General features: G+C 56.9%; 8 protein-coding genes across 8 annotated transcripts; 5 read left to right on the top strand and 3 right to left on the bottom strand.

Moving 5' to 3' along the window:
* Positions 1–610: 610 nt before the first annotated feature.
* On the top strand, positions 611–3,164 carry F5Z01DRAFT_626998 (uncharacterized protein; the record flags this gene model as incomplete). Its single annotated transcript, XM_046261517.1, has 3 exons — positions 611–633; positions 773–908; positions 1,701–3,164. The coding sequence occupies 3 exons, from the start codon at positions 611–613 to the stop codon at positions 3,162–3,164; spliced, it is 1,623 nt and encodes a 540-aa protein (XP_046115666.1).
* Positions 3,165–3,517: 353 nt separating this feature from the next.
* F5Z01DRAFT_264585 (uncharacterized protein) lies at positions 3,518–6,110 on the top strand. Its single transcript, XM_046258612.1, has one exon. The coding sequence runs from the start codon at positions 3,872–3,874 to the stop codon at positions 5,813–5,815; it is 1,944 nt and encodes a 647-aa protein (XP_046115665.1). The 5' UTR covers positions 3,518–3,871; the 3' UTR covers positions 5,816–6,110.
* F5Z01DRAFT_662801 (putative U3 snoRNP protein) lies at positions 6,024–8,617 on the top strand. The gene has a single exon (XM_046263985.1). The coding sequence runs from the start codon at positions 6,407–6,409 to the stop codon at positions 8,597–8,599; it is 2,193 nt and encodes a 730-aa protein (XP_046115664.1). The 5' UTR covers positions 6,024–6,406; the 3' UTR covers positions 8,600–8,617.
* Positions 8,618–10,558, bottom strand: F5Z01DRAFT_662798 (histone H1-binding protein). The gene is made up of 4 exons (XM_046263984.1): positions 9,837–10,558; positions 9,523–9,773; positions 9,109–9,457; positions 8,618–9,051 (listed from the first exon to the last, which is right to left on the bottom strand). Exons 1-4 carry the CDS (start codon positions 10,416–10,418, stop codon positions 8,761–8,763), a joined length of 1,473 nt encoding a protein of 490 aa, XP_046115663.1. The 5' UTR covers positions 10,419–10,558; the 3' UTR covers positions 8,618–8,760.
* A 256-nt stretch (positions 10,559–10,814) lies between these two features.
* Positions 10,815–19,373, bottom strand: F5Z01DRAFT_627081 (uncharacterized protein; the record flags this gene model as incomplete). The annotated part of the gene is made up of 3 exons (XM_046261520.1): positions 10,815–11,898; positions 11,953–19,092; positions 19,144–19,373. The coding sequence occupies 3 exons, from the start codon at positions 19,371–19,373 to the stop codon at positions 10,815–10,817; spliced, it is 8,454 nt and encodes a 2,817-aa protein (XP_046115662.1).
* Positions 19,374–21,465: 2,092 nt separating this feature from the next.
* F5Z01DRAFT_627014 (putative UDP-glucose 4-epimerase) lies at positions 21,466–22,752 on the top strand (the record flags this gene model as incomplete). Its single annotated transcript, XM_046261518.1, has 1 exon — positions 21,466–22,752. The coding sequence occupies one exon, from the start codon at positions 21,466–21,468 to the stop codon at positions 22,750–22,752; it is 1,287 nt and encodes a 428-aa protein (XP_046115661.1).
* Positions 22,753–23,592: 840 nt separating this feature from the next.
* F5Z01DRAFT_676628 (Spherulation-specific family 4) lies at positions 23,593–24,348 on the top strand (the record flags this gene model as incomplete). The annotated part of the gene is made up of 1 exon (XM_046265266.1): positions 23,593–24,348. One exon carries the CDS (start codon positions 23,593–23,595, stop codon positions 24,346–24,348), a length of 756 nt encoding a protein of 251 aa, XP_046115660.1.
* Positions 24,349–24,384: 36 nt separating this feature from the next.
* On the bottom strand, positions 24,385–25,456 carry F5Z01DRAFT_626990 (glycoside hydrolase superfamily; the record flags this gene model as incomplete). Its single annotated transcript, XM_046261515.1, has 2 exons — positions 24,385–24,792; positions 24,860–25,456. 2 exons carry the CDS (start codon positions 25,454–25,456, stop codon positions 24,385–24,387), a joined length of 1,005 nt encoding a protein of 334 aa, XP_046115659.1.
* Between the last annotated feature and the right edge of the window lie 1,093 nt (positions 25,457–26,549).

Below are 26,549 nucleotides of genomic sequence, written 5' to 3'. Positions count from 1 at the left end.
CCAATATTTACTTTGTTGATGCTGCTGTTTGATCGCTGGTGCCTTTTCAGTTCGAGACTTCGAGTGGGTGCTGGTTGGGCAGCGCAACCTGTCCGATGACGTTGTCGCGCAGGCCCAGCGAGCTCCATTCGCATTTCGCAATAAAGTGAAGGCTCAAAGTCAGATAGAGAGGCCAGAATGAGTGCGCTCGATACGAGGCTGGAGATGCATGATCCACGATTCCAGAACCATCGAGAGCAAGCATCTTCAGGCTGGTCATGCTACGTAATTACTTGCAGTCAGTCGAGGAAGGAACAGGCGTCATCAGAATCCATGTCGATTCGTGCCTGCCAGTGCCTCGACCGCCAACACCACCCCCACCCACCGGCCGGCCAGCCAGCCACTTTACCCTAATTTTACTAGCCCCCCCTCTCCCACCGCCAGACGCTCCAGCCACCGCTCTGCTGCTGGCCATCGTCCACCAGCTTCAACTTGAACAATTCTTCTCGCGCCTCTACGTACATACGATACGGTCTATATATTCGCCTTCATCCTCTCCCGAAAGTTCTCTATTTTACGATACCCTTAGCGCCGCCTCACGCGGAATTTCCACATCGACATAACCGCAGCAATGGGCAGCTACACCTTCAAGTGGTGAGTCAGTTCTCTCTGATCATGTTTCGTCCCACCGAAAGCCGCAAGCCGTGGCTCGATGCGCACCCCTCGGGCTCGGAATCGCATCTTGCAATGTCCCAATCTGCCCCGAACAAATGCGCTGACACAATGGTCTCAGGGAGCACCCCGCCGAGGAGGTGTATGTGACTGGCACCTTCGACGACTGGACCAAGAGCGTCAAGCTTGAGAAGGAGGGCGATGTTTTCCAAAAGACGGTCGACTTGAAGGACGCTTCCAAGAAGATCTACTATAAGGTAGGTGGCTTTCCGACATTCTATCAGCGACGAGCGCGCCTCTTGATTTTCCCTTGGTACGAACAATCGCGCACGAGATCATCCATCGCCTCGCGCCTGTCCCCGTGTCCCCAAGCTATGGAGCTGGTCGCTTCGTAATCGCCTGCGCTGGGCACAGCCGCAGTCCAATCTCTTGCACGGGGTAGAGCGCCAGCTTCGGTGCCTGTCCCCGGACAGCAGGCCAGCCCTGCAAGCATGGTCAGACCAGCTGTTCGCATGGATCCACCTGAGCTCACGGCGGCTATCGCATCACTGGCCGGGTTTCCAGGCTGTAATGCCTCTGCGCCTGCCCAAGGTATTGCTGAGGCATTCAATTGGCGCCTGGCGAGTCATCCCTTGCCGTCTTGTTGCAATTCCAACCCTGCTGTCAAGTGACTGGCACCGTTTTTGCTGCGTGGACTGGTGGAAACACCGAACTCTCCGGATCGATCATGCGGGTCGCCGGCCGCGGGTTATGACGCAAGTTGTCGTGGCCGGCGCGCAAGACAGCACAGGCGCAGAATCAGATCTCACGATGCCTGGACCTGGACCCACGTCGTCTTACGTATCATGATTTCTTACGACAGACCATGGTCTCCCAAATTGGCAAGGGCGGTTGCGACGGGCCTGGGCGCCTCGTTCCTCAGCCCACCACATGACTGCAGGAACGAGCACACCCTTGCGCATCCCGCATCATGGGCTTGAAACCTGATTTCCTCTTTAACCCAAGCAATTCTCCCTCCATCAACAGTGCACTAACGCAGCTCATTATAGTTCGTAGTCGACAACAACTGGGTTCTGAACGAGTCTGCACCCAAGGAGCCCGACCAGGAAGGAAATATCAACAACTTCCTCACACCAGAGCAGATTGCTACCCCTAGCGCCAGCGCTGCTGTCATCAACACCGTCACTCCCACCTCTACAACCACTGCTATGGCTGGCGAAGTCCCCAAGGAGGGCGCGGCCACTCCTTCTGACGTTCCTGGCGGCTTCCCCGAGACCCCCGCCAACGAACTCGACAAGCCCATTGGCGTCGCGCCTCTGCCGGCCGCTGACGGCGCCGTCAACCCCATTGCCCCCGCCTCGACCATTGTGCCCGTTCCTGCCACCCAGGACGAGATCAACAAGAATGTCAAGCTCGATAAGGAATCGTACGAGAAGGCCGACACTCTTCCTGGCACTGCGAACGCTGCCTCGATCGACACTGCCAAGCCTGTCATTCCCGAGTCCGGGCTTCCGGTGACCGACAACACCGTCAGCTCTGTTGGCCCTACCGCTACCACCGTTGGCCTGGCTGGCGCTGTTCCCAAGGAGCCCAAGGGCAAGGAGACCGACACAGAAGTTCCCGAGGCTGTCAAGGAGAGCCAGCAGAAGGCTGGCCAGTCTCCAGAAGCCAGCGCTGTGGCCGAGGAGGTTCGCGAGAAGGCCGAGGTCGAGCATGAGCTCATGGCCAAGGTGCCCGAGGCCCCTGTCACCTCTCAGGGCACCGCTGGTGTCGGCACTGAGAAGTCGGAGAACTCCACAGGCATCGCCGCCGGCGCTGCTGCCGCTGTGACCGCTGCCGGCGCTACCGTCGCAGCTGCTGCCATCTCCGCCAAGGACACCGCCGTCGAGAAGGGCGGCCCTGTTGCCAACCAGACGGCCGCCAGTGCTGCCGACGCTGCCAACAAGAATCTGCCCGACTCTGTCAAGGAGAAGCTTCCCGTGTCGGTCCAGGACGCGATCAAGACTGAGGACAAGGAGGTCACCCGCGAGGAGGTTTCGCCCGAAGTACCCACCGAGGTCAAGCAGTCGATCACCGAGGCTCACGAGAGCCCCGAGGCTGCTGCCAACACAACTGCTGTCGCTGAGAAGAAGGAGGTCGAGACCGAGCTCCTCCAGGAGGTCAAGCCTGCCCCTGCCCTGGCCGAGACCAAGGGCGACGAGGTCAAGTCCGACCCCGCCCCTGCCAAGCCAGTCACTGATGCAGGCGCCGCTGCCGAGCCCTTGAAGCCTCAGGAGGAGAAGAAGGTCGAGGCTGATAAGCCCACCGAGACCGCCACAAAGCCCACTGAGTCCAAGCCAGTGGAGACCAAGACCGATGCTGCCGCTGCGGGCAAGAGCACTACCCCGGCCAACGGCTCGGGCAGCGCATCTGCTACCAAGCCGGCCGAAACCGCCTCTACCACCGAGAAGAAGAAGAAGAACCGCCTCAGCGCCATGCTGAGCAAGATCAAGCACAAGATGTCGGACAAATAAGAGCTGAATGCGTGAGCGTCGGAGTGCAGCTGGACACGAAATTGGGTGGTCAATGATGTCGAGGTGTCATGTGCGTTTGACGGTTATTTTGGTTGGGTTTGCATGTCGTTTCAGTGTCTTTATGTGTCAATGATTCCCCCAGATGCGAGAGATGATGCATGGTTGCTTCGTTGCGAGAAGAAGTCTACTTAGCAGGGACGCACCTGGATCGAACGTCATATAGTTAATACCGTTCGTTTATGCATCGTGATTATACAATGATGGCATTGATTTGACACTCATATGCCCAAGGCGTTGGCTGTGACAATAAGGTACCTTACCTTCACCCATCGTATCGTATTCGAGACATCTGTCACGTGGCTTGCTTATCGATAATCGCGCCTCGAGGTGGCGTTACGTCCAATCGTTCCATCCCGTCATCATACCTCTGTACCCCTCTGGTTTGTGACTCGAACACAACACCGGGGTCCGCCCGTGGGACCCTGACATCAACTTTGAACCATCTTCTCCCAAGCTACCTGTCGGCAGTTTGCGGAAGCATCTTCTCCAAGCCTGTATTTTCTACGAACCGCGACCCTCATCACTCGCCCATCGTCAGATGGCACTGGCAGGCCGAGCTTTCGTGAGGCCATCATTCACCCGCAATCCATGACCCCGGATGGCCAAACCCCTCTCATCCCTCCTTCTCCTCTTGAACCGGCATCAAAATGAGCTCGTCGAATTCGAACGTGGGCAAGTCCCTCCCTACGCCATCGAACCACTCGTCAAACATACCCACCGGGCCGGCTACCTCCAGCATCGAATCGTCGCGCCGCCCAGCACTTGCCGGACCATCGAATTCGTCTTCGAATCCAAGGAAGAGCCAGGCCTCGCGCAAGCAGCACAAGAACCAGCGCCGCCCTGGTGGTGGTGAGCGATCGTACACCTCGCCCGACGCATATGACGCCATGGCGGAGCGCCATGTTCTCGGGAATCTGAGCGGGCGAAGGGGCCAGACGTCGATAACACACTTGCTTAATTATCACGCCCCGCGACCTCATTACGCAACCGACAACACGAGGAATTGGAGGAGAAATACCGGGGTCGGTTCGGGCTACCACGTCTCTGACAAATCTCGATACGTCCACGCCAATTACCGATTCGTCGTCTCACCCGAGGGGTCCTACAAGCAGCAAGCGTCCGATACCGACGCACACCTGGACTGGAATGATGTGCTGCAGGTGATTGCATCGACAGAATCGCAAACAACGTCGTGTCCTATCTGTCTCGACGAGCCGGTAGCGCCTCGCATGGCAAAGTGTGGGCACATTTTCTGCCTGCCATGCCTAATTCGCTTCATGCACACAGCTTCGAAAGAGGACGGCGGGAAAAATCAAAAGGGTTCAAGATGCCAGCAGTGTCCGATCTGCGAAGACTTTATATACCTCCACGACGGACGACCGGTGCGTTTCTACGCTGGACAGGAGAGCCCACTACCTCGCGTAGGTGACGATGTTGTCCTGCGGTTGATGGCCAGGAACGCCGATTCGATCATCGCGCTACCCCGTGAAGGGGGCGCCGAGGTGCTGAACTCCGGACAAGCCATTCCTTGGCATTCGGACGTGAATGTCTTGGATTATGCGCGCGTCATGATGGGAAGCGAGCAGTACATGCTGGAGCAGTGTGACGAGGAGGTAGCGGCACTCGAGCGACAGGAAAAGATTGACGAGACACTGTTCGGCTCGGACAATGAGTGGACGCAGAAGGCTATGAAGGCGGTTCGAAACCTGAAAGAGCGCTACACCGGTCTCGGCAGCGTTGAGTCCGCGCTGGCGTCGGCCAAGAATCCGCCGCGCCATTCATCGGAAGCCGACTTTTACTTCTACAGCTCACAGCCACATCTCTATCTGTCGCCTTTGGACATCCGGATCCTCAAGACAAAGTATGGGACTTTCTCCTCGTTCCCATCCACCTTGCTACCTCGAGTCGAACACATATCTACAGGCCATGTCGTCGACGAGGCTATGCGCAAGCGGGCGCGCTATCTTGGTCACCTGCCGCGCGGCTGCATTGTCAACTTCATCGAATGCGACTGGACAGACATAGTGCCGGAGGAGACGCTCGAGACCTTCAAGGTCGACATTGAGAGGCGAAGAAAGCGAAACCAGGACAAGGCTACGCAAGAAGAGAGGGAGCGCGCGCAAGCCGAGCGCCTGGAAGCTGCCGAACTGCGCCGCACCACGGGCCAGCGCATTCCTGCCAGCATGGAAGCAGAGACGCCCCCCATGGATATGTCTGATTTCCAACCCTTGAATGGATCATCGGGGACAACGCCGCCGGAACCCCGGCCTGGGTTTGAAACATTGGCGTCCATGTCGACCAGTCCCGATTCGCACCGCACCATCTGGGGCACAAGGGCGATCAATGCCTCACCAGAGCTGCAAGCGCAACCTTCTGGGCCGGTCGATGATGGGTGGCTGAACGACGACGCGCTGCTGAGCGGACACGATCTCGCGGCTCAGATGGAAGCTATGCGGGCGTTTGATGGCAGTGGAGAGCAGGAATCCGCCGGTCCCAGTAGCCAGGCTCCGACGCCGACAACGGCTGGCAGCAAGAAGAAGAAGAAGCAAAAGATTACACTGATGAGTACTGGTGGACGCCGGGGATTATGAGTGTTGTCTGTGTCCTTGGCTCTTGTTGGGGTTCTGCTGCATTCTCGTCTTAGCTGGTCGGCGTTGCTGGAGTTCGTCTTGATGGCCTATGTAGTCATTGTGTACTTGGTTTGAGTTCCTGGCGGCGGGGTGAGGCCTGTTATAACATACGACCGGGCGTAAGATTACTACTAGCGCTTCAATAGAGACAATACCTGCAAACCCTGATCATGATTGTTCCTGTCTTCATAGTAATTTCACGAGAGGCGTAGACCACATTTCGACGTGGTCGATGTGCAGTGCGGCATCCAGTCCCAACAATGCCAGCGATGTGCCCTCTGATTTACTGTTTAACTGCCATGACCAGCAAGACAGAATAAGGGGGCCGTGAGTTAGCTAAACACAAAGTCGCCGCAACTCGACAGTGAAGGTGATCAATTCAGACTTTGGGTCTAGGGTAAGTCCGGGCACACCAGAGGCCGTGACGGCGCCAGGTGGGGCTTATCGCATGCCAGCCCCACCCAGATTTTTTTCTAGACCATCGTGAACAGCCAAAATTTCCAGACGCAAAGTCGACCCAGATCGTCTTGGTCGCCAAACATCCGCATAACAATGGCAGCCGACACGTCGCCGACTCTGACATCGACGTCGCATACTCTCGAAGCTCTCCCCGCCACCATGCCATCCGCCAATCCGACATCATCCTTCCTCCAGAACCTCGCCCCTTCCAATCGACATGTCTTCCTGCAACCACCGGCTTCTCTTCCTACCACGTCCCTCAACATTGTAAAGGACACGCTAGAGGACTTTGCAGGGACGGTGGTCGACGAGCAGCAGATCCGCCTCAAGAAGAGGAAGAGGGGCGAAGACAAGGGCGAAGTGCTGAAAGTGCGCAAGGTGCACGTGGACGGATTCGAGACCAACCAAGTCTGGCAGCAGGCGAGGAAGGTCATTGAAGGCGTGCTGCGCTACGCTGACGGCCGCTTGGGAGAACTACAAGACGAAGGCGTCATTGTGGAAGACTTGGATGACGACGAGGAGGGCTCGCCCGCCGAGGCTGAGGAAGACGACGATGAGGAGGAAGATGAGATGGAAGAGGATGTCAGCGATGAAGGCCTCGAGGCTGAACTGAACGGAAACAGCCTCCTGGACGAAGAAGCCTCAGAGGATGACGAAGAACTCGAATTCGAAGATGCTCAGGAGGACTTTGAAGACGACGACTACGAAGCCGTAGAGGAGGACGACGAGGAAGATGCCGATGGCCCCGAGGAGGAGTACGAGGCGGACCCTGACGGCCTCAATGATGGATTCTTCTCCCTCGATGAATTCAACAAGCAATCACAATACTTTGAAGACCAGGATGCCAAGGGGGACCCCAACACCGACCAAGCGAGCGACGACGAGGACATTGACTGGAATGCCGACCCCATGTCCGCCGAGGCGGAAGCCCTCGCGGCCAAGACGAAGAAAGCACAGGACGGCGAGGACATGCCCGAAGACGACGATGACGACGACAGCGAGGGCGGGCCCACGTTTGGCGACATGGACCTCGACGCGCCCGAGGGCGCCAGTGACGACGAGGACATGGTCGGCAACCTCGAGGACGGGGTGGACGACGGGCTGGGCGAGTTTAACGCCAACGAGGTCTACTACAAGGACTTCTTTGCGCCACCCAAGCGCAAGCGCGACGACAAGCGACCCAAGAACAAAAAGTCCGTGCGCTTTGACAGCAAGCCCCAGCACAACGCGGAGGACGTCGAGCGTGCCATGGAAGACGTCAAGCGCGATCTGTTTGAGGACGAGTCCGAGATGGAAGACTCGGCCGACGGGCTGTCCGATGTCGACGCCGGCGATCCCAAGTCTCGTCGCTCCGCACACGAGCGCCGACAGGCCCGACTCGCCGAGGAGATCCGCAAACTCGAGGCCGCCTCTGTCGCCAAGCGCGAATGGACGCTGTCCGGCGAGGCGGCGGCCGCCGATCGGCCCGTCAACTCGCTCCTCGAGCAGGACCTCGACTTTGAGCACGGCGGCAAGCCCGTGCCCGTCATCACCCCCGAGATCAGCGAGAGCATCGAGGACCTCATCAAGCGCCGTATCCTGGCCCAGGAGTTTGACGAGGTGATCCGCCGTCGGCCCGGGACGGAGAGCATGCCCGCCAGCACGCGACGCGGCCTGCTCGCCGAGGTGGACGACACAAAGGGCAAGAGTCTGGCCGAGGTCTACGAGGAGGAGCACGCCAAGACGCAGGATCCCGAGGCCTACGTCTCGCAGTCGGACGAGAAGCTGCAGCGCGAGGAGAAGGAAATTGAGAACATGTGGAAGGACGTGTCCTCCCGCCTCGACGCCCTCAGCAGCTGGCACTACCGGCCCCGCCCCGTCGAGCCATCGCTCTCTGTCGTGGCGGACGTGGCCACGGTGTCCATGGAGGACGCCCAGCCGACGACGGCCTCGGCGATCGGTGGCGAGAGCAGCCGCATGGCGCCCCAGGAGGTGTACACGGCCAACAAGAAGACGGCGGCCGCGGGCGAGGTGGTGCACAAGGGCGGCGCGCCGCTGGCGAAGCAGGAGATGAGCCGCGAGGACAAGCAGCGCCAGCGCCGGCGGGAGAAGGAGAGGGTCCGCAAGGCGGGCGGCGTCGGCGGCGGCAAGGCGCTGAGCAAGCGCGCGCAGCTGCAGAAGGATACCATGGCGGATCTGAAAAAGGGCGGCGTCAAGGTCATCAACCGCAAGGGCGAGGTGACGGACGTCGATGGCAAGAAGGTCAAGGGTGTCAAGACGGCGTCGAGCGGGAGTTACAAGCTGTAGATGGCCATGGAAGAGGGTACCCATTCAGTTTATTACATTTCAATTCGTACAACATACAGTACATTGTCCCCTTGGTTCCCATGTGGAAACCCCTACCGATCCGTGAACGCCGAGCCCTGCTGCCCATTACATTACCTGAAGATTGCGTGAACTGTAGTACATTATTGGGCACTGGCGGCGGGCTCTTCAGTCTTGGCCCGTTTCGCAGCCTCGTCCTCAGGTTCGTCTTCCGCCTTGCGCTTGCCGTTGCCCTCGGTGGACGCCTCCTCCTTGGGCTTCTTCTTGCGCACGAGGTTGGTCAGGTCATTCGCCGTCTTCTTTGCCTCGTCGATGCGAGCCTTGGCTTCCGCCGAGGTCTCGCCTAGGGCGGCGCCCAGAATGCCGCCCAGGGGGTTCTCGCTGCCGCCGAGCATCTCCTTGGTGTTGATCGGATCGCTCCGCAGGTCGAGAAGCTGTGTTATCCAAGTAAGCAAGAAATCGTCACGGGGGTAAGTATCGTCATGACGTACTCTCTGCTCCATGTCGGCAATGAGCTCCTTCATCTCGGCAATGTCCTTGCGACCCAGCTCATTGTCCTCTGCCGACAGGGACTCGGCAATGTCAACCTCCCTGTTCTTGAGCTTGAGCTTGAAGCTCTGGATCGCAAGCTCCATCTCCTTGGCAGCCTCGTCCCGCAAGCCCTGGTCCATGTCCTCGCGCTTGGCCGTGGTGCCATCCTCTCCAGCCGTCGTCACGGACGCAAACTCGAGGGCGAGCGAGAGCTTGTAGTGCGCCTCGGCGATGATCTCGGACTCCTCAGGGTATAGCTCCAGCTTGTACTTGAGCGCCGTGCGTCCATCCTCGACAGCCTGTGGGAACCTGGGTAGAGAGACGGTCGTTAGCATGCCACTGTGCGAAGAACGAGGTGCAGAGGTTCAACCAACCTCTCGTTCTCCAGCGATATCTCGTGCAGACAGTCGTGGGTGTCCGCCAATCGCTCCTTGACATGCCTCACTGCCGCCGACTCGGTGCCCTCTGCCTCCTTGTCCTTCCCCTTGCCTTGGGCCTCCTGTTCCTCGCTCGAGAGCTGCTCGAGGCGCTTGGTGTAGCAGACGCGCGCGAGGTCGAGAATCTCAAAGGCCGTGGCCAGGTCGTCGTCGTCTTCGTCGTCATCCTCGTCACCCTCTTCGGCGTCCTACAGCGCAGGTGTTAGCAAACGAAACAGAATTTCAAACCCAGTCGCGTCTCAAGTCCCTACCTCTTCCTCGTCCGAGTCGTCAAAGTTTTCGTCGCCTGTAAACTGGAAGAGTGCCTTGTTGACTGGCTTTCCCTCTTCCTTTGCGGTCGCTGTCTTGGATACACTGCCCTTCTCTTCTGCGACGATGCCAACGCCCTCCTGCGTCACTTTTTCCTCCTCGGTCTTGGCCTCTGTATTCTTCTTCTTGCCATTCGCATCGCCATTCTTGGGCTTGTTCTTGGGCTTCTTCGTCTCTGTCTGCGGCGCGGACGCACCTAGCACGTCGCTCTTGCTCTGTCCCACCTTAAAGAGACTGCGACCGTAGTGGAAGAGGATCTCGGCGTTCTCGGGTGCCGTCTCGCCATTGATGTCGGCCTGCAGCACGCTGGCGCGGGAGAAGACCTCGCAGGCGTCGTCGTAGTTCTTGTGGGCGTAGAGCGCCTGACCCTTGGCGGTGAGGTCGGCGAGAAAGACCTTCTTGGAGAGCAGGTCTTCGTCCTTGCCGGGGTCCATTGAGTAGACGCTGTCGGCGGCGGGCGTGCTGGCTGTGGAGAGGTCGGCAGGCGTTTCTGCGCCCTTGATCTTCTCGATCTTGTCGGCCATTGCGCTGATGGGCGGGGCGTATGCTGCTCGGCTTGATGCGGTATGAAAGATGCAGGTTCGGGCGACTACTAGGGGAATGATCAATGAATGGTCAAGGTCGAGGGAAGAATGATTCAATTGCTGGACAACGAGTAGAGACGGAGCTTCAGGTGAGCTCGAGGCGAGACGCGCGACGTCAGCGCCCTTGATCTGTTGATTGGCGGGGTAACCATGAATCTCCACTTTTCGGTATGCCTCGCTTGAACTCAATCCTCGAGCTCAACTTCTCCTCTCAAGGCCTTGACAGACTGACAGATCAAGCTCCATCTTTCTACAGTTGACAGTGCTTCGACGTTCCTTTCTATGCAAGTCTATTATCTATTCATTGTGCGTACTGTTCTACCGCCAATTCCAAACTCACACCATCGAACTAGGAGGCCGCTGCTTGCTTAGCCTTCTCGCCGACCTCTTCTCCTTGATCACCCTCCCGTTGTCAAACTCCTGCCACTTAACCGTCGGATCTCTCACCAAGGTGCTCCCCTCGCTCTCTTCCCCGTCTGCCTCGATGATGCATCGATCATCTTCGTCCTCATACTCCAACGGCCGCGGTATGCCAAATCTATACGTCCGAGACGCGATCTTGCTCAACGCCTCGTCGGCTCTCATCTTTGACAGATGCCACTGAACCCAGTACATCTGTTCATGCTCACGTAGATAGCGGTTCCCGTGAAAGCTATGCAGCACGACTTCTCGCGATAGTAGACCTAGGCGTCGACGATCGGGCGACTTGTCGTACATTCGCTGGGTAAGCCAGTCCACGACACCCGAGGTGATGTCGTCTGGCAGCACAGCTGATGCCGCAGCAGACGGTTCGGCTTGGACCTCCTCAGTGAACTTGGCCCAGGGACCCACCATGCCCAGAATACTCAGCTGCGCCCGAGCCAAGGCCAGCGGATCGTTGGGAGGAACGACCTCGCCGTATCGCTTGTCCTGATCTTCGGGGTCCGTCATCACCAGCGCTGTGGCTCCAACCTCCGTGGCGACAATGGGCACGCCAGCGAGGGCCGCCTCGCCAATGGCCAGGGGCAGGCCCTCGGAGATGGACGAGTTCATAAAGAGCCAGGCGTCCTTGAGCACCTCCTTTGGCTTGCCAAACCCGGCCAGGATCACCGTCTCGGACAGGTTGTTCTCCACAATCAGCTTGGCCATCTCCAGGGCATAGGACGGCTGCCGATCCTTGGCACCGTACACCACGAGCTGGTAGTCCTTGAACCCATAGCGGTTGACAATGATGTCTGCCGCCAGGATCGCCGTCTTGATGCCCTTGATGAACTGCACGTTCGACAACATGACCACTGTAGGCTTCTCCGTGCGGATCTTGTCGACCGGTGTGAAGGACTCCATGTTGCTGATGCCGTTGACGATGGGGTCAATACGCCGGCTAAAAACCTTTTTGCTGCTGAGCTGCCCTCGATCGGTGGCAATCTCAGCTTCCCACATACTGCGAGTGTTAGCCTGGCTAGGACAGACGTGTCAAAGGGGAGGGAGAACTTACGGATTAAACAGCGACGTGCACGGCATGATCACGTCGGCATGCAGGTAGGCCAGCCTCGTCGCCAACCCAATGCCTGACAGCAGCATCGACTGCACCGAGATGGGCAGCTCGCACTGCGCGGGACTGATGTTGAGACAGCACTCTCGCCACAGAATGGCATGGTCCCAAATACCAAAGGTGACGCCACGACGATAGCGCAGAATCATGCCAAAGAGACTACTGATGCCATGATGCGTGCTCTGGAACACTCGCGGACAGCGATCCGGAATCTTCACCGAGAAGATGAAAAAGTACGCCAAGTAGATGCCCAGCGCCTCTCGAAAATCGGACATGCTCGGTTTCTCAATGTCGAAAAAGGACGAAGGATCAGTAATGTTAGGATCGTTGTACGGCACAAGCCAGGCATCGACCCAGGCCTTCTCGACCTCCTTGGACTCCCAGGTCCGACTGTAGTCCTTTTGCTCGTAGTACTTGGACATGGAGAGCACCACGTTGCTGTACCTGATCAAGTCGGCGCGAGTGTACCGCTTCGTCCGCGCACCTTTGACAAAGTCTTTGACCAGGGGGATAAACACCCCGACAATGTCGCGTTGGATCTCGGTGTTGCGCACCTTCTCGTCGACCTGGGACTGGAGGAGATTGTCAATCAGGCCATGGTGCGCCGTCTTCCTGTCCAGCCCCCACAGTGGGAGCAGCTTGAGCGACTGCACATTCCTCTCAATCTGGAATCGGGGGATGCCAAAGTCGTTGGCGCACTCGGCCAGCACGTGGTTCCGGATCGTGCTGTGTCCGTTGACCAGATCGCGGCGGCAGTTGGACACACCACCAGGCGCCTCGGGCCAGCACCCAATGTCGTTAAAGACCACCGATATGCGCTCGTCAGAGTCGCTGAAACAGTCGCGAGGGTGACTTGTAATTTCTGTCGCATCTTTGCCGAGGCCCATGGCATACAGGTCAGACGTCTTAATCGGCAGAGCACACACCTCGGACACGTCCGTCTGCATGTCAATGGCCGATACGATCTGGCCGACGTGTCGATCTAGGTAGGATTTGGCCTCGTGTAGTCTACCTCGATCTCTGGCCTTCCAATACTTGCGCAGCAGAGGCTCTTCTCGTAGAATCAGCTCATCAAGCCAACACGCCGTGGGCGCATCCAGCGAGTCGGATTTGAGCCACAGGGCCCAGAGCTCAGTTCTCAGCTGCCACGTCGGAATGTGTTGGTACACGCGGCTGCCCTTGAGCTTGACGATCCACCCCCATGGGTTCAGCCTCGACACGCCCAGCGGCCACGGAGTTGCGTGACGCCGAAGTTCCTTGAGCTGGGTCAGGCTATGATAGATGAGAAGATCATCCGAATCGAATGAGACGTTACCAGGCCGAGCCAGAAACATGCTTTCCTCGGCGAACGCCTTGGGGGCGCTTGCGACGGCTGTCTTGATCCCGTCCTCTCCGTCCAGGAACGTGGTGATCAGGGGATCTCGGCGATGCTTGTACTCCACTTGTGTGGTGTATCGCCTGCCCCCAATGACTTTGACTATGCGGCTCAGGCGCTCCGACGGCGCCCAGTTGTACTTGGAGACATCCTCATCAGGGGGGCAGCCCCAGTATACCGAGATCATGTTCTCGGTATCAGAGGTGATGTCCTTAAAGTCAGCAGCCAAGACGTCTGCATTGCCGTGTGGTAGGTTCTTGAAGTGATACTGAAAGGCAAATTCGGTCTCCCCCACCGTGATCGTGCCCCTGTGAATTCGGCCATGCTTGTCGTAGAATCCTACAGTACGGAAGTCCTTGTCGCTGAACTCCTTGGACAAGGGTCGTCTCGTGGTCGCATCGGCGTACTGATAAGTAGTCACCAGCGTGTCACTATCGACTCGAGCCTGGAGGCGCAGGTTCTCGTCGTAGACCGCCTTGAAGAGAGGGCTTGCTCCGGAGGGCGCAGATTTGTGCAAGCCGTCGTATACTTTCAACACCATGGCTCCTCCGTCCTCGCCCGCAGCGAACCCAGTGACTCTCTTACGGGGAAGCTCGACGAGGATGGAGCTACCCTTGATCTTGCGACGGGCACCCTTCTGGGCCAGCCTTGTCATATTGGCCACCTCGACCCGCTGATGTACCAGCATCACGTAGATCCAGAGGTTCTTTGCGTGCCAGCAGAACTTCCACAAGAATAGGGTGACAGCTAGAATGAACCGTTGAAAATACCAATCTTTCGAACAGTACCATAGCTCGCGCTCAATGTCGTTTCCTGCGCCCGTGATGATGGCGACCCATTTCACCCATGCCACGATGATTCTGACTGGTAATCGCAGCCACTCCCCCAGTGCCTTGGATGGTGATGACACGCTGTCCGGCATCCGCACAGGCTTCAGTGCCGCCGTGGAAGTTGACTGGTAGCTACAGAACGGCGCAACAGACCCTGCTCTTTGCCCAATCTTCTGCGATATGGCCAGAGCCAGCGAGACGTGAAAGTCGCACGTAGTCAGGTCGGTACCGCTCCGGTCAAGCCAAGCAAGCAGTTCCCTAGTCATGTTGACGCGCTGCCCATTGATGCGCTCGACTATCGCTTGGCGTACGGATTCTGGCAACAGTTCCCATTGCGACTCGATCGGCACATTGAGACACAGGTGCTTCATCAGTTCCACATTTGTTCTGCCAATAAGTCGGTCCAGAGCCGCGTCGTTCTCATAGGAGAGCTCGAACTCAAGTCGCCTCGATAGGGACTGTGTCTCCTGGAGGAAATGCTCAGCTTGCACAGCTTTGGAATGCGACAGCCCATGCTCTGTGCGCGCAACATGATAGAGGGCCGATTCCGCCACTATCTGCGCCAGGAGCGGCTGCCATGAGGCGTCTCGCAGTTCCGTCTCTCCCAGTACGCCAATATTGATGGTCAACGACTCCCCGGTCGACTCACTAACGGATGAGATATGCGACAGGCCTGAGCGTACAAATTGCTGACGGCTGCACAGGAGGACACCGATGTTTCGAGATTCCCACATGTTCAGAGTCGTCTGGAGCAGCTTCCCAGACCAGGGGGCAGATCGTGAGAAAGCATTGGGTTCTTGCAGGCTACTGCGGAGATGCCGCGACACTTCGCGGAAGACAATCGCACTTTCATTCTGTGGCATGGCAGTGCCTTTCAAGCCTTTGATTTGTGAAGCTGTAACCTGGTCATTGGTTCCAGATTCGGCCTCGAGCCGGCATTGTGCGATGATTTGAGGCTTGTCGGGGTCTTCACTGTCAGAATGCTTGTTCGATCTCGTGGGCGATGTCCAGTCCTTCCAGGTCCACAGGAAAGTGCCTAAAGCCGCCGTGACAGCCGATACATTCTGTGCTAGTATCTCTGCGTAGAACCACCCGGCTGTATAAGGGACGACGCGCAACGTACAGCCCACCACAAAGCCAACAGCTGCGGCCGAGAGGATGATTGTAATGTGAGCCCGAACGTTCGTAGTAAAACAGCGATTGAACTGGAACAGGATGACGCAGGTGTAGCCAAGGCAGTAGCAATAATACAGAATCATGCTCTGTGGGTTCATCACAAGTAGCCACATGAGTACTGTGCAGACTCCAAAGACGACCATGATCTTGCCAAGCAACTCTCGAAGGGCTTGGAGAAGCGATCTCAACCTCCGTCGCTCCCACTCTTTGGCGACGCGCTGGGCATGATCGTGGCCACTCAGCTTCTCATCAGACAGTTTGAACTGAACCTCCCAGTACTTCTGCAAGGTCGTGTCAAGCAGCATGACGGACGCACAAAAGTAGAGGATACACAAGCACACACCGTAACGGGACCTTGAGTCGATGTACAAGCTGGGCCGAGGGACTCTGGCGCCCATCACGATGCTGACCCATCGATCCATGAGGGCGACCAGGAACAAACCGAGGTTTTGGCCAATATCGTATCGGGCAAAGCGAAATAACATGAGAACGTTATGTTCCTTGAGGCCACGAGACAGCTGCTGCTGCTGCTTGCGCGACTCCCCCAACTGCGTAAACCAGGAGGCAGTAAAGGCATCTGGGATCGTGCTGTTCGGGCACGTTTTCTTGAACAGCCACTGGACATAAGGCATGCCGGCGGCCACCCTCGCAACAAGATCCGTCTTCGAGACGTCAGACAGGAGGCCCCTTTTATAGGCCTCCACAGCCTCGCGGAATGCCTCTAGCGCATCTTTATCGCTCGATTTTTGACCCTCCTTCTCCTCCTTTGTCAGGCCTGCTTGAGCTTCATGCCACTCTGTAATGTCCTTGCCTGAGAACGTGGGTATGTTTCGCATCCAGCCTGACCACTCACGGCACAGATTTCGGTACTGCACCATCGCCAACACCACAAACAACAAAGTGATGGGAAGGTAGATTTCAAGATCATGTCCGTTTACAAACGTCGACAGGACAGGAGAGATCAGGAGGAGCGGAATGGTGCGCCACAAGACGGTGCGCCCTGACGTGATAGGACTGTGTCGTTGGTGCATAGTGGCCATGACGCCAAGGAGGTTGAAATAGGTGGCAATGATAATCATGTATGCCGCGAACACGAGTCCGACTGGGACTGAGTATTGCACCGAGAACCCGACAAACCCACATATCGCAACCAAGAGGGTCAACATGAACCCACCAGACAGCCTCTGGACGTGGAAGTGGATCATATTGTCGTAGGCATAGTTGACCAGGTAATAGTTCCCGACACTGCCAACCCAGCCGGTGACCCCCGCCGTGAGCAGGAGGGAGATCAGCAGTGCTAACCCAGCGGCTTGCAGGTGCTCCGAATCCATAAAGGCGGTCATGAAGACGCCGCGTCCTACAAAAGTGAGGAGAAGGACGTCTATGATTGCTGGTAAGCAGAAGATGGACATGGCGCCGAGTTCGGTGAAGCGCTTCTTCCACGATTCAACACGCTCACGTCTGGTGAGGCTCAACATTTGTGCTTTCGCGCGGGTCCCATCGCCTTCACCATCTTCCGCTGGGGGTTCATTGTTGGAATACATGCTCATAATCTCATTATTCTTCCGGGCATCTCCCGCCGGCGGATGTTGCAAAAGGTGCTCCTTATAGCGATTGTAGACAATGGACCCCAGACCTCTGGGAAGCACGCCAAAGTAGATCTCGCATTGAGACCCAAGAACCCACAACTCGGAGAACACGGCGGCTTGGTCGGGTTGAGACAGGAAGAAGGGGCATCGATCGGTGGCCTCAATGTAGACATCTTCGAATCCTGCTTTGCGTAGAGCGCTCAGAAATATGAGCGCAAACAAGTCGGCGTTTAGGTCTACGCATTTGCCATCGGCTTGGGCCTCAGGGCTCCATGCCTCAAGCAAAGCGTTGGTCATTGCGTTCAGCGCATCTCGACGACCAAAGAAAAGAGACTCGAGCACCTGCTGTGACACTTCTTCCGACAGGTCCACCAAATAGTCGAGTTTCGGTATTTCAGCAGCGCCGAGCTGAACGTAGTGCTCGAGTCTCAGTTGCAGAATCTCTTCCATTGTCATTGTACCGTCGAGAATGGCAGAAGAGACAGTTTGATACCATGTTCCGCGAGACACATCCTGCAAAAGACTCTGTTGGCAGTAATCGACAAGAGCTCCCTTGAAAGTGTGATCAAGCTGAGAGATTCGCACCTGCTGAAGTAGGCTCAAAACTTCTGCGTGGCTGGATCGATCAACAGCTGTCTTGATGCTCGCAGGTAACAGGATGGGCGATGTATCGGCCCTCAGCGATTGTTCCAGTTGACACTCGGTTTCGAAGCGGACGGCCCTTGACACGCCGCAGTGCGCGAGCCACGTATGGAGGATCGCGGCGGTATCGTTGGGCGCTTTCAGAGAGATATAAATGTCGAGCTCAGATTGCTCACTAGAGGCGTCGGAAACGCCCCAAAAGTACGCAACCCCCTCTGGCACGCCGAAGCCCGTGTCGAGACCTTTGAACACTGTGATGCGGCGTTCTCGAAGGCCTTCGACTAGTCGATCCACCAGGCTCACCATGGGGTAACCACACTCAAGCTGCTGCAGTTCCTTTATCAGACGGTGCGTGTCGGCGCCCTTGGAGGGCTGAAGCATATCCAAGCGCTTCAAGTGCTTCTGCATCTCGACCACAGCATTGTAGTGAGCTGCGCCGGGTTCCGTTGTGATAGGATAGCACCCCTTTTCGGCCATTGGGCTGCCCTGGCTGGACTTTGTCCAGGAGCAGTCTCGAGAGATGGGCGAGGACGAATAGTCGGGGGGCTGCGCAAAAGAGGTGTGCTGGTGCTTCAGATCGTCGAGAGACGACGGTACTTCGAATTTCTCCAGGTATTGACGAATATTTGGGATCACACTTTCGATCCCATGCAGGGGTAGTCGTGCAACGTCGGTGGACTGCTCCGATTCAGAGACGAGGACTTGTTGGGCCTCCGTGCTCCAAGATCGCTGTAGCTCGATGACTTCTGGTCGTCTGAGAAACTCAAAGCCACTGAGCGTCTGACTGGCAGCCCCAACATGGATTCCCCCATTCTCTTCTGGTCGAACTGGACCATGTTCCAGCAAGGCACCAAAGTGCTCTGCTAGTTTCACGGCCCTTCTGATCACAGCTGGATGGGGTCTCACTTCCCACAGGTCCGCGAAGCCAACAAAGTAGTCCGGGTCGCTTTCTCTGATCTTGCTGCATCGTCCGACGACATCTTGCAGCATTCGAGATCGAAAATAATCGCGGCGGTCGCCGCTTTGCAAGATGCAAGCGTTCTCTATCACGATTCCGGAAAAGACAGTGAGATCGACGTGGGGCCATATGTTGCTGTCATGGCTGGCCACGAGAACCGCTGGGATGTTGCATTCCAATAGCTCGTGGAGCAAGGCTTCAAGTGTCTCCAGATTGGTGGCATCTGAGCAGTGCAGCCCGATGGCGTCGATATCAGATCCCTTGCTGATGGCTTTGAGCCTTTCGGAAAGTTGAGCCTGATCTGCGTTTGTCATGAAGATCTTGATGGTCCTCTGTGCAGACACCTTTTGTGACGTGACCGAGAGATGGTCCTTGGTTTCAAAGACGTCTGGTGTGAGGTCTGGAAGTTCTATATGCTCTTGGTGAAGAAGCTCGAAAGATCTCGCCGATTTCCACGTCCCTGGTGTAAGTTGACGTTGGACGGCTGGTGCAGACTTACGCCGCCTTTGAGGCCTAGTTCGGTCAGCAAGATTCGCAACGGACTGGGGGCTCTATGTTACTGACTTTGTGTTGTGGGAGCGGTAACGCGTCCAGGCATGAGCAATGAATGTGATCACGGCCAAGACGAGTGGAATCAGTATGGCAGCGCCGCCAACGGAAAGGTTCAGGACCTGGTACCATGGCTGGAAAAGATTTTGCACCGAGTTGATACTGTTGCAATAGATCTGGAATCTCCCCGGCTCGCAATCCGCAAGGGCAGGGTCATTCGGCCCTGGCTGAAAGAAGGAAGCCATTGGCGAACAGCCAGCAGGCGGTGGACTTGAAGCTAGATGTCGGTTCCAGGATGGAGCATGACTTTGGTGATCAGAACGTAAAGAGTGAGTGAACCATGGTCCAAGTACAAGAGAGCGTCAACACCGTTTCTGCTAGAACCATTCAGATGGCTCCCGCTGCGGACGACCAAGGTTTAACAGACTTCGTGTAGTTGCAGTCTGAGCTCACGCCGATGCCCGCCTCCTCGTCCTATGACACCAGGTACAGGTGTGGACGTCTATTACTGGTAGGCCAAGGAAGGCCCGCCGCGCCCTCGCAGAGCTGATCAAGCAGGCCCCTGGGCTTTGACCGTACATGGCTAGTCTCGCGAGTGTGAATCTGAATCATCTCCCCCGAATAGCAGTGTGAGTGATACCCTGCACAAAAGAAAGTTATGGATCGGGGAAATGTATGCTTTGCTTGTGTAGCCCTGACGCAAGGAACCAAAGGCGAATTGGAGAGCGCCACGGTAGTGCAGCCGGCCGGCCGATCAGGATCCCGAGAGCTGAAGCTGCAAGATGCTGCGTGGTGCTATTATGCTACGCCGCTTGTACTGTACATGCGTATCCGTATACGTACCTAGAATAGTCTCAGATTCATGTGGAGCTGGCATCGTTGCTTTTGCTGGTCTTTTCCGGTCAACGTCCGGGTTCGTATGCAAGGCGGTCAATGCGGAGTGAATGACGGCCCTCAAATGTGCTTCAAAAGCAATGCAAGAGGCGTGCTGAGCCGACCGGCGCGGGCATGATAGATGCTTCAAGCGGAGCAAATGGAAACGTACTCAACGCAGCTCAAGGCGCCGCGGTGCAGTCTGACGAGTGACCTTTGCAAAATTTTGCTCCAGCCGCGAGCATGGCAAGCGCAAGCGCGGTTGCCACGTCGGAGTGCTCTTGGGTAAAATCGTGGTGTAGGAATCGGCCGGTGACCAACGAGATGGACTCACTTCGGACACGTATCGATGAGTTTTTGCACTGCCAGCTCGTGTATGTGAATAGACGTCGCCCAAGGTCACAACGTTGTTGCCCCTCACGTTTTTGCAAGCTAATTATAGGTTTCCGCGTGCGTAAAGTTGGGGCCGAGAGAAATTCGTAAGATGTGTTGCCCCAAGGAGGAGCACGGCATATGTGCAACCGGAAACCTCCTGACTGATCTCGTGTTAGTATCAGTGAAAAGCCGAGACTAATAACGCTGATCTCAGTTGCCATTTCAGCTGCGATTCTTTCCCGAAAACGACGGTCAAGAGGGCACTGTCGTTGTGCATATGGTCCTGTACAGCTAGATCACAAAGGTGTGGTTGAACCTTGTCAGTTCATCCTTCACATTGCGCATATCAGCTCAACGCGATTTCCAATGGGGCAAGTGTGACTCGCGTGCCGGGCATGGGTCTACCTTGGTAGAGTGGTGATCCGGCTCAATGCCCGATCGAGAGAGCCACTTTGAGGTAGATCCTGTTGACGACCAACCTGCCAATAGTGGAAGTATCCGTGTGGGGATAGTTGACAACATTGATGCTCCTGATGCAAAAATTAGCAATGCCTTGCGCCCATTTACCTCCCTCTCTGCTGCATGGCGTGCAGGTCGCCGAATTTGGCGTCGTGTGAACCTCAGTCTGTGAAGGACAACAGCGTGGTGGCCTTCCGAGACAAGCCAATGTTCAGGTCTTCGGAATCGTGACGTGGGCCCTGAGCTAATCCCAACTGAATCCGAAGCTGCAACGCTTCTATTTCGAGGCTGCATCACGTTGCGCGTGTACCTGGCACCGCTCATCTCCTTTGGGGTGACAGCCGAAGTGAGCAGGTCTGGCAAACGGCACCGCTGGCTCGGGCATGCAGAGAGTGCAATCTCAGATGCGCTCATTGACTCAGAGAGGTTCTCTTGGCTCGCAGCACCGTACCTCGTCTCGCTCAGCTAGGGCGGGGGGCACAACGTTGACGATGTCAGATGCGGAATAGCGAGGTCTCACTCACAAAGGCTCTCGCAGGAGCATAGCTTTGCGCGTTGGGCTGGATCCCACGATATATATTGCATGGCGATTGACCGCTGGATTTGGTTCTGGCCTCGTCAGCTCTCACCATGAATCACTTCTGGAGATCAGAGGCGTCCTCGCCGAGTGCCTCAGCGCCCAGCTCGCCCCCTACCACGCCCGACTCGAGGTCAGAATACGGTGTCGTCCCCGCGGACCACTCGTTGAACTCGGAGTTCATTCTCGTTATTGGCGGCCTCGGCTTCATCGGCTCGCACACCTCCCTGGAGCTGATGAAAGCTGGCAAGAGTGTGATCATTGTGGATGACTTGTCCAACAGTTACGAAAGCGTTTTTACTCGCATCCAGGAGCTCGCTGCCAAGCACTATGATGGCAACCGCCAGAAGATGCCCGCTCTGCACTTTCACAAGCTGGACTACCGCAGCCCGTCGATGGAGTTTCTCCTAGAATCCTACTCGGAATGGATCAGGTCGACCAGCGCCAGCCTCACGCCGTCTGTGGCTCAGGGAAGGACGTCCAAGATCAAGGGCGTCATCCACTTCGCAGCCTTCAAGTCCGTCTCGGACTCCATCGCCTCGCCAATCGCCTACTACCGCAACAATGTGTGCGGGCTCGTGGACCTCGTGGAGCTCCTCGGCAAGCATAACATTCGCAACTTTGTCTTTTCGTCTTCGGCCACAGTGTATGGCACCAAAGCCGACCTGGGTCGACCTCTTCGAGAGGAAGACTTGGTACACCATCCCGAGACGTACATAGATGGCGAGGGCTCTCCTGTCACGGCTGAACCTGTCGTGGCCGGTCTTCAGAGTCCGTATGCGCGGTCCAAGTACTTCTGCGAAGCCATCCTCGCCGACATTGCGCACGCCGACCCGGCTTGGCGCATTGTCGCGTTGCGCTACTTCAACCCCATTGGCTGTGATGCGTCAGGTCTGCTGGGCGAGGACCCCAAAGGCACACCAACCAATCTCTTCCCCGTTATTACGCAGGTGTTGACAGGAGCTCGCGCACAGCTCGATGTCTTTGGCACAGATTGGCAGACGAGGGACGGCACCGCCGTGCGAGATTTCGTCCATATTTCTGATGTCGCCCGCGGCCACGTGTCCGCGCTGGCGTCCAAGCACGATGCTGCTTTTCGGACGTTCAATCTCGGATCCGGTACGGGCACCACGGTCATCGAGGCCGTGCGCAGTCTGGAGGCCGCTGCAGCACAGCCGATTCCGATGAATTGGGCAGGGCGACGTGCAGGAGATGTTGGAAGCTGCGTAGCATCCAATGAGCGGGCTTTCAAGGAGCTCGGCTGGACCACCAAGGAGAGTATCCCGCAGTGTGCCCGAGACCTTTGGAACTACGTATCCAAGGGGAGGGCTCACAAGTGACCGTCTTGGTCGTGGTCCACTGTTTCTTTTCCTGGGATAATTAGACAGGCGTTCAAAAGGGGTGCAGAGGCAGGCAAAGCTGCGAATTAGTAATGAATGAGGCACGATGGTTGACTACATGTCTGGTACATGGTGAACACAGATCGACGTGATGTGTGAACGCGGTTGGTGAGGTGCAGGAAGCTCATGCACGTGATCATGCAAGCTGACACGCGGGCACGTGACAGTTCAGGGACTGCAGATACTCCTCATGCCTTCTCGGGTTTCGCTGTGCTATCATGACCTGACCAACGCGCACGAACCCACTCGCCCAATGGACGTGGTATGACAGAGCGCGTCGTCGTACGCCCGGATGACTTATCCAGCGTGAACGGACACAAAAAGTGCACCGACCGTCGGTACTGGACGTGGCTTCACACCCGACTTGACCCCAGACTCGCAAGAGCGGCCACCAGTGACCACACCTGGGAATGCAGGACTAAGCATAAAAAAAGAGATGCCGCCCTGCAGAGACAAAAGAATTGCACCGCGCGGCTGGCTTATTGTCAGACACCGCAGTGGAGTTGCGGACATGGACCGCCGTGTACAGCAAAGCACGCAACGTCTGAGACATGCATCGCATCGCCTTTGATCTGCCGCTCCGGGGAGGGGCGTATTTGTGTGTCTTTGACTGAGAGCTAACCCCATCTCCTGCGCAACGTTTCCTTCCTCCCAGCCACGCGGCCCATGCCCGCCGGCTCTTGGTCAAGTCCATACAACTCCCGTCTAAGATTGATTACAACTCTAAACTCTATTGACGTTAAGGTAGAACTGAGGGCTAGACAGACAACCCCGCCCACCATGGCGCTGCAACACATCATCGTGCCGCTCTACATATACCCGGAAGAAGAAGCGTGGGCGCCCCTGGCCGCGGCCGCGAGAAGACACGCCAACATCAACTTCCTCGCCATCATCAATCCGAACAATGGCCCGGGCGCGGGACCGCTGCCCGACGCGAGCTACAGGGCTAGCCTGCGTCGGTTGCAGAGCATCTCAAACATCCAACTCCTAGGCTACGTGCACTGCACCTATGGACGGCGACCTCGCGAGGACGTATGCAGGGATGTTGACCGCTACTACGGCTGGAATGCGCAGCGGCTGCGCGTGGACGGCATCTTTGTCGACGAGGTCCCCTCGGCCGCGGACGCAGTGCCCTACATGGCAGACCTCGCTACGCATGTCCGCTCCGTTTGGACCCGTCACTCGTCGGCAGCCCCTAGCGTGTTGGTGTTCAATCCCGGCGTGGTGGTGGACGCGGACTTGGTCGTGCTAGCTGACTACGTGGTGGCCTTTGAGCAGGCCCACGAGCAGTGGAGGGTGCTCAGGGCTGAACATGAAGCGCTCCGTCTTGAGGTCTGTAATAAGGCTCTGGCCATCGTCCACACCACGAGCAGCGAGGATGGCAGCATAGAAGAGGTGTTGCAGGATGCAAAGGGTGCAGGGTTTGCTGGACTCTATATCACTGATCAGCACGGCGGGGGCTTCACCAGGTGGCCAGCGCAGTGGGACAATTTTGTACAGTTGCTGAGCTATAGTACAGCTCGGGAGGAGACATGAGTCTGCCTACTTGGGAAAGTTGCTACGTTAGGTACTTCAATCCTGCACCTTGGACGTGTACGTCTTGCCATCGCAGTATTCCACCCAGCCATCGAGTACCATCTTCTTGATGACTTTGCTGAACCCCTCCGAGCCCGTCGCATTGCCCTTGGTGGAGCAGATCTCGCCAGAGACCTTGGCGGTCACCTTGTCGGGGGCGCCACTGGGATACTCAATGTTGAAGACGGGCTTGTCGGCGTCGACAAAGTCGGCAAAGGTGTCGCACTCGGCGTACTCGACGCACTGCTCGCTGACGGAAAAGTCGATAAAGTCAATCACGTCGGGGATGATCTCGCCCGCGTTCTTGAGGCCAATAGCCATCTTGCGCGACTTGGCCTCCTCGGCCATGAAACGCATAAAGTCAATGGCGTCGTCCGCCGTGAGACCGAGGCCGTTCTTGTTGTTCTGTGAGGTGACTGGTCAGCACATTGTTTCCTGTTGAGTGCAGGTCATGGGCATTCCGCCAACGTACGTAGCCATCCACGTTGTCTGGATCGATGGCATCACAGCCCTTCCTCCAGGCCAGCTCGATGCGTCCCTTGATGATGTCTCTGACGCCAGAGCTCGACACGTTGACCCAGCGTTCGTCAGGCCAGCCGTCGAGCTCGTCGCCCAAGTCGGCCTCGTCCCAGTCGTTCTTGTCGTCGCGCCAGTCCTCCCATGAACCGGCGCTAAAGTAGCAGATGACCTTTTTTCCAGCATCCTGCAGCATGCGAAAGGTCTCGATATCATTGTCGTAGAGGTCCAGATCGTACACGGCGACGTCCGGGTTGATGTCGTCCTTGGACTGCAGGTCGAGGGGGTACTTGAGGATGATCTGCCACGAGTCGCTGACCTTTGGCTTCCAGGCTTCGTCCCTGTCGGGTCCATCCTTGGGCACGCCATCAGTGTCGTCCCCGCCGCCGTTGTTCTGGTCGTTGTCGTCTCCACCATTGTCGTCGCTGCCGCCACCGCGTGTGAGGCCGACGCCCAGGCCCACTGCCAGCGCCACGACTGCGACGATGGCGATGGCGGCCACGACCAGGAGCTTCCGGCGCAGAGACCACGACTTCTTGGGGGGCTTCTCCATTGCGGCAACATTCGCGTCAGACTTGCCCAGCATGGTGGCGGCTGTCTGTGGTCAGTGCAGGATGGCGCTTATGAAAACACGAGGAAGAGGAGATGGCGTTCCTCGGATGATCTACCTACGACGGGGCCACGACAGTCATTGTTGTACAAATTCGAGGGTTCAAAAACAATTGGCTCAGCCACAGGATGACAGACTGACAGGGCTGACAGGCTGCGAATCCCATCCGGGTGGAAGCGAGGGTCTAGATCCAGTGGAAGCGGTAACGCGGCACCAATCCTGCCTTGGCTCTGACAGGCATCATGTTCATGCTACGTAAACCTGGGCGATTCCATTTGATTGATTGGCTTCCTCGCTAAGTCGTCTAGTGAAAAAGCTAGACTCGTCTTCTGAGCTTCTCAGGTAGAGCCTTAAAGGGCCCTGAATGATGGACCCACGCTTCGGCTTCGGGCTTTTCACGACTCCACGAGCGGGATGATCAGGCGGAATGCAGGACAAGGCACAAGCCACTCCCGCCGGTCCCTCCTAAGTTAAGAACCAATCATCGAGACGGGCATGCAGGTCTCAGGTGACGCCCTACTCTACCTTTGAGTCCTTTACCTTGGATTCCATCGTGACCACGTATCCGTACATGTCAATATGTGCGGTTTTCATGCACTAGCATGATGTTCTAATCTGGCAGATCTGGGATTCTGTCAGGGTCCAATCTGACTTGGTGAGACGCGCCTTGTGGACTCTCGACGGGTGGGGATGTAAAGGAACTTGTGAATTACATGTAATTCTTAGTGCTGACAAGAGTACGTGTACACAGCCTTTACGCGTGGTATTCATTTCTCTCGATCCAGTCATCACTCGGCGTCCTGCAGTGCTGCCAAATGTCTATTTGTCACGCCGACATTGATGGCAGGCAAAGAAAAGCGTGCGATCCGCTTTAGGCTTCACCAGATCACTCTAGAGACGCAAGGAGACGCGTCTGCCATATGCAGGCCAGATACGCGCCCCAACTTTTCTCGATACGGCCTCTCCTCCAGTCTGCTTGTACCGCAACCCAAGACAAGGCACCTCAGAGACACTTGTACGCGCTGTCTGAGCATCA

The sequence above is a fragment of the Emericellopsis atlantica genome, assembly GCF_019669845.1.
Source record: "Emericellopsis atlantica unplaced genomic scaffold F5Z01scaffold_25, whole genome shotgun sequence".
Classification (NCBI taxonomy): domain Eukaryota; kingdom Fungi; phylum Ascomycota; class Sordariomycetes; order Hypocreales; family Bionectriaceae; genus Emericellopsis; species Emericellopsis atlantica.
The sequence above is the reverse complement of the archived record's forward strand: the minus strand, read 5'-3'. Positions and strand labels throughout refer to the sequence as shown.

Excerpts from the sequence above, each read along its gene's own strand:
- F5Z01DRAFT_264585 (XM_046258612.1), top strand. The coding sequence starts at position 3,872 with ATGAGCTCGTCGAATTCGAACGTGGGCAAGTCCCTCCCTACGCCATCG.
- F5Z01DRAFT_662801 (XM_046263985.1), top strand. The coding sequence starts at position 6,407 with ATGGCAGCCGACACGTCGCCGACTCTGACATCGACGTCGCATACTCTC.
- F5Z01DRAFT_662798 (XM_046263984.1), bottom strand. The coding sequence starts at position 10,418 with ATGGCCGACAAGATCGAGAAGATCAAGGGCGCAGAAACGCCTGCCGAC. Across the intron at positions 9,458-9,522 it reads ATATCGCTGGAGAACGAGAG|GTTCCCACAGGCTGTCGAGG; the intron begins GTTGGTTGAACC and ends CTCTCTACCCAG. Across the intron at positions 9,052-9,108 it reads TTGCCGACATGGAGCAGAGA|CTTCTCGACCTGCGGAGCGA; the intron begins GTACGTCATGAC and ends TGGATAACACAG.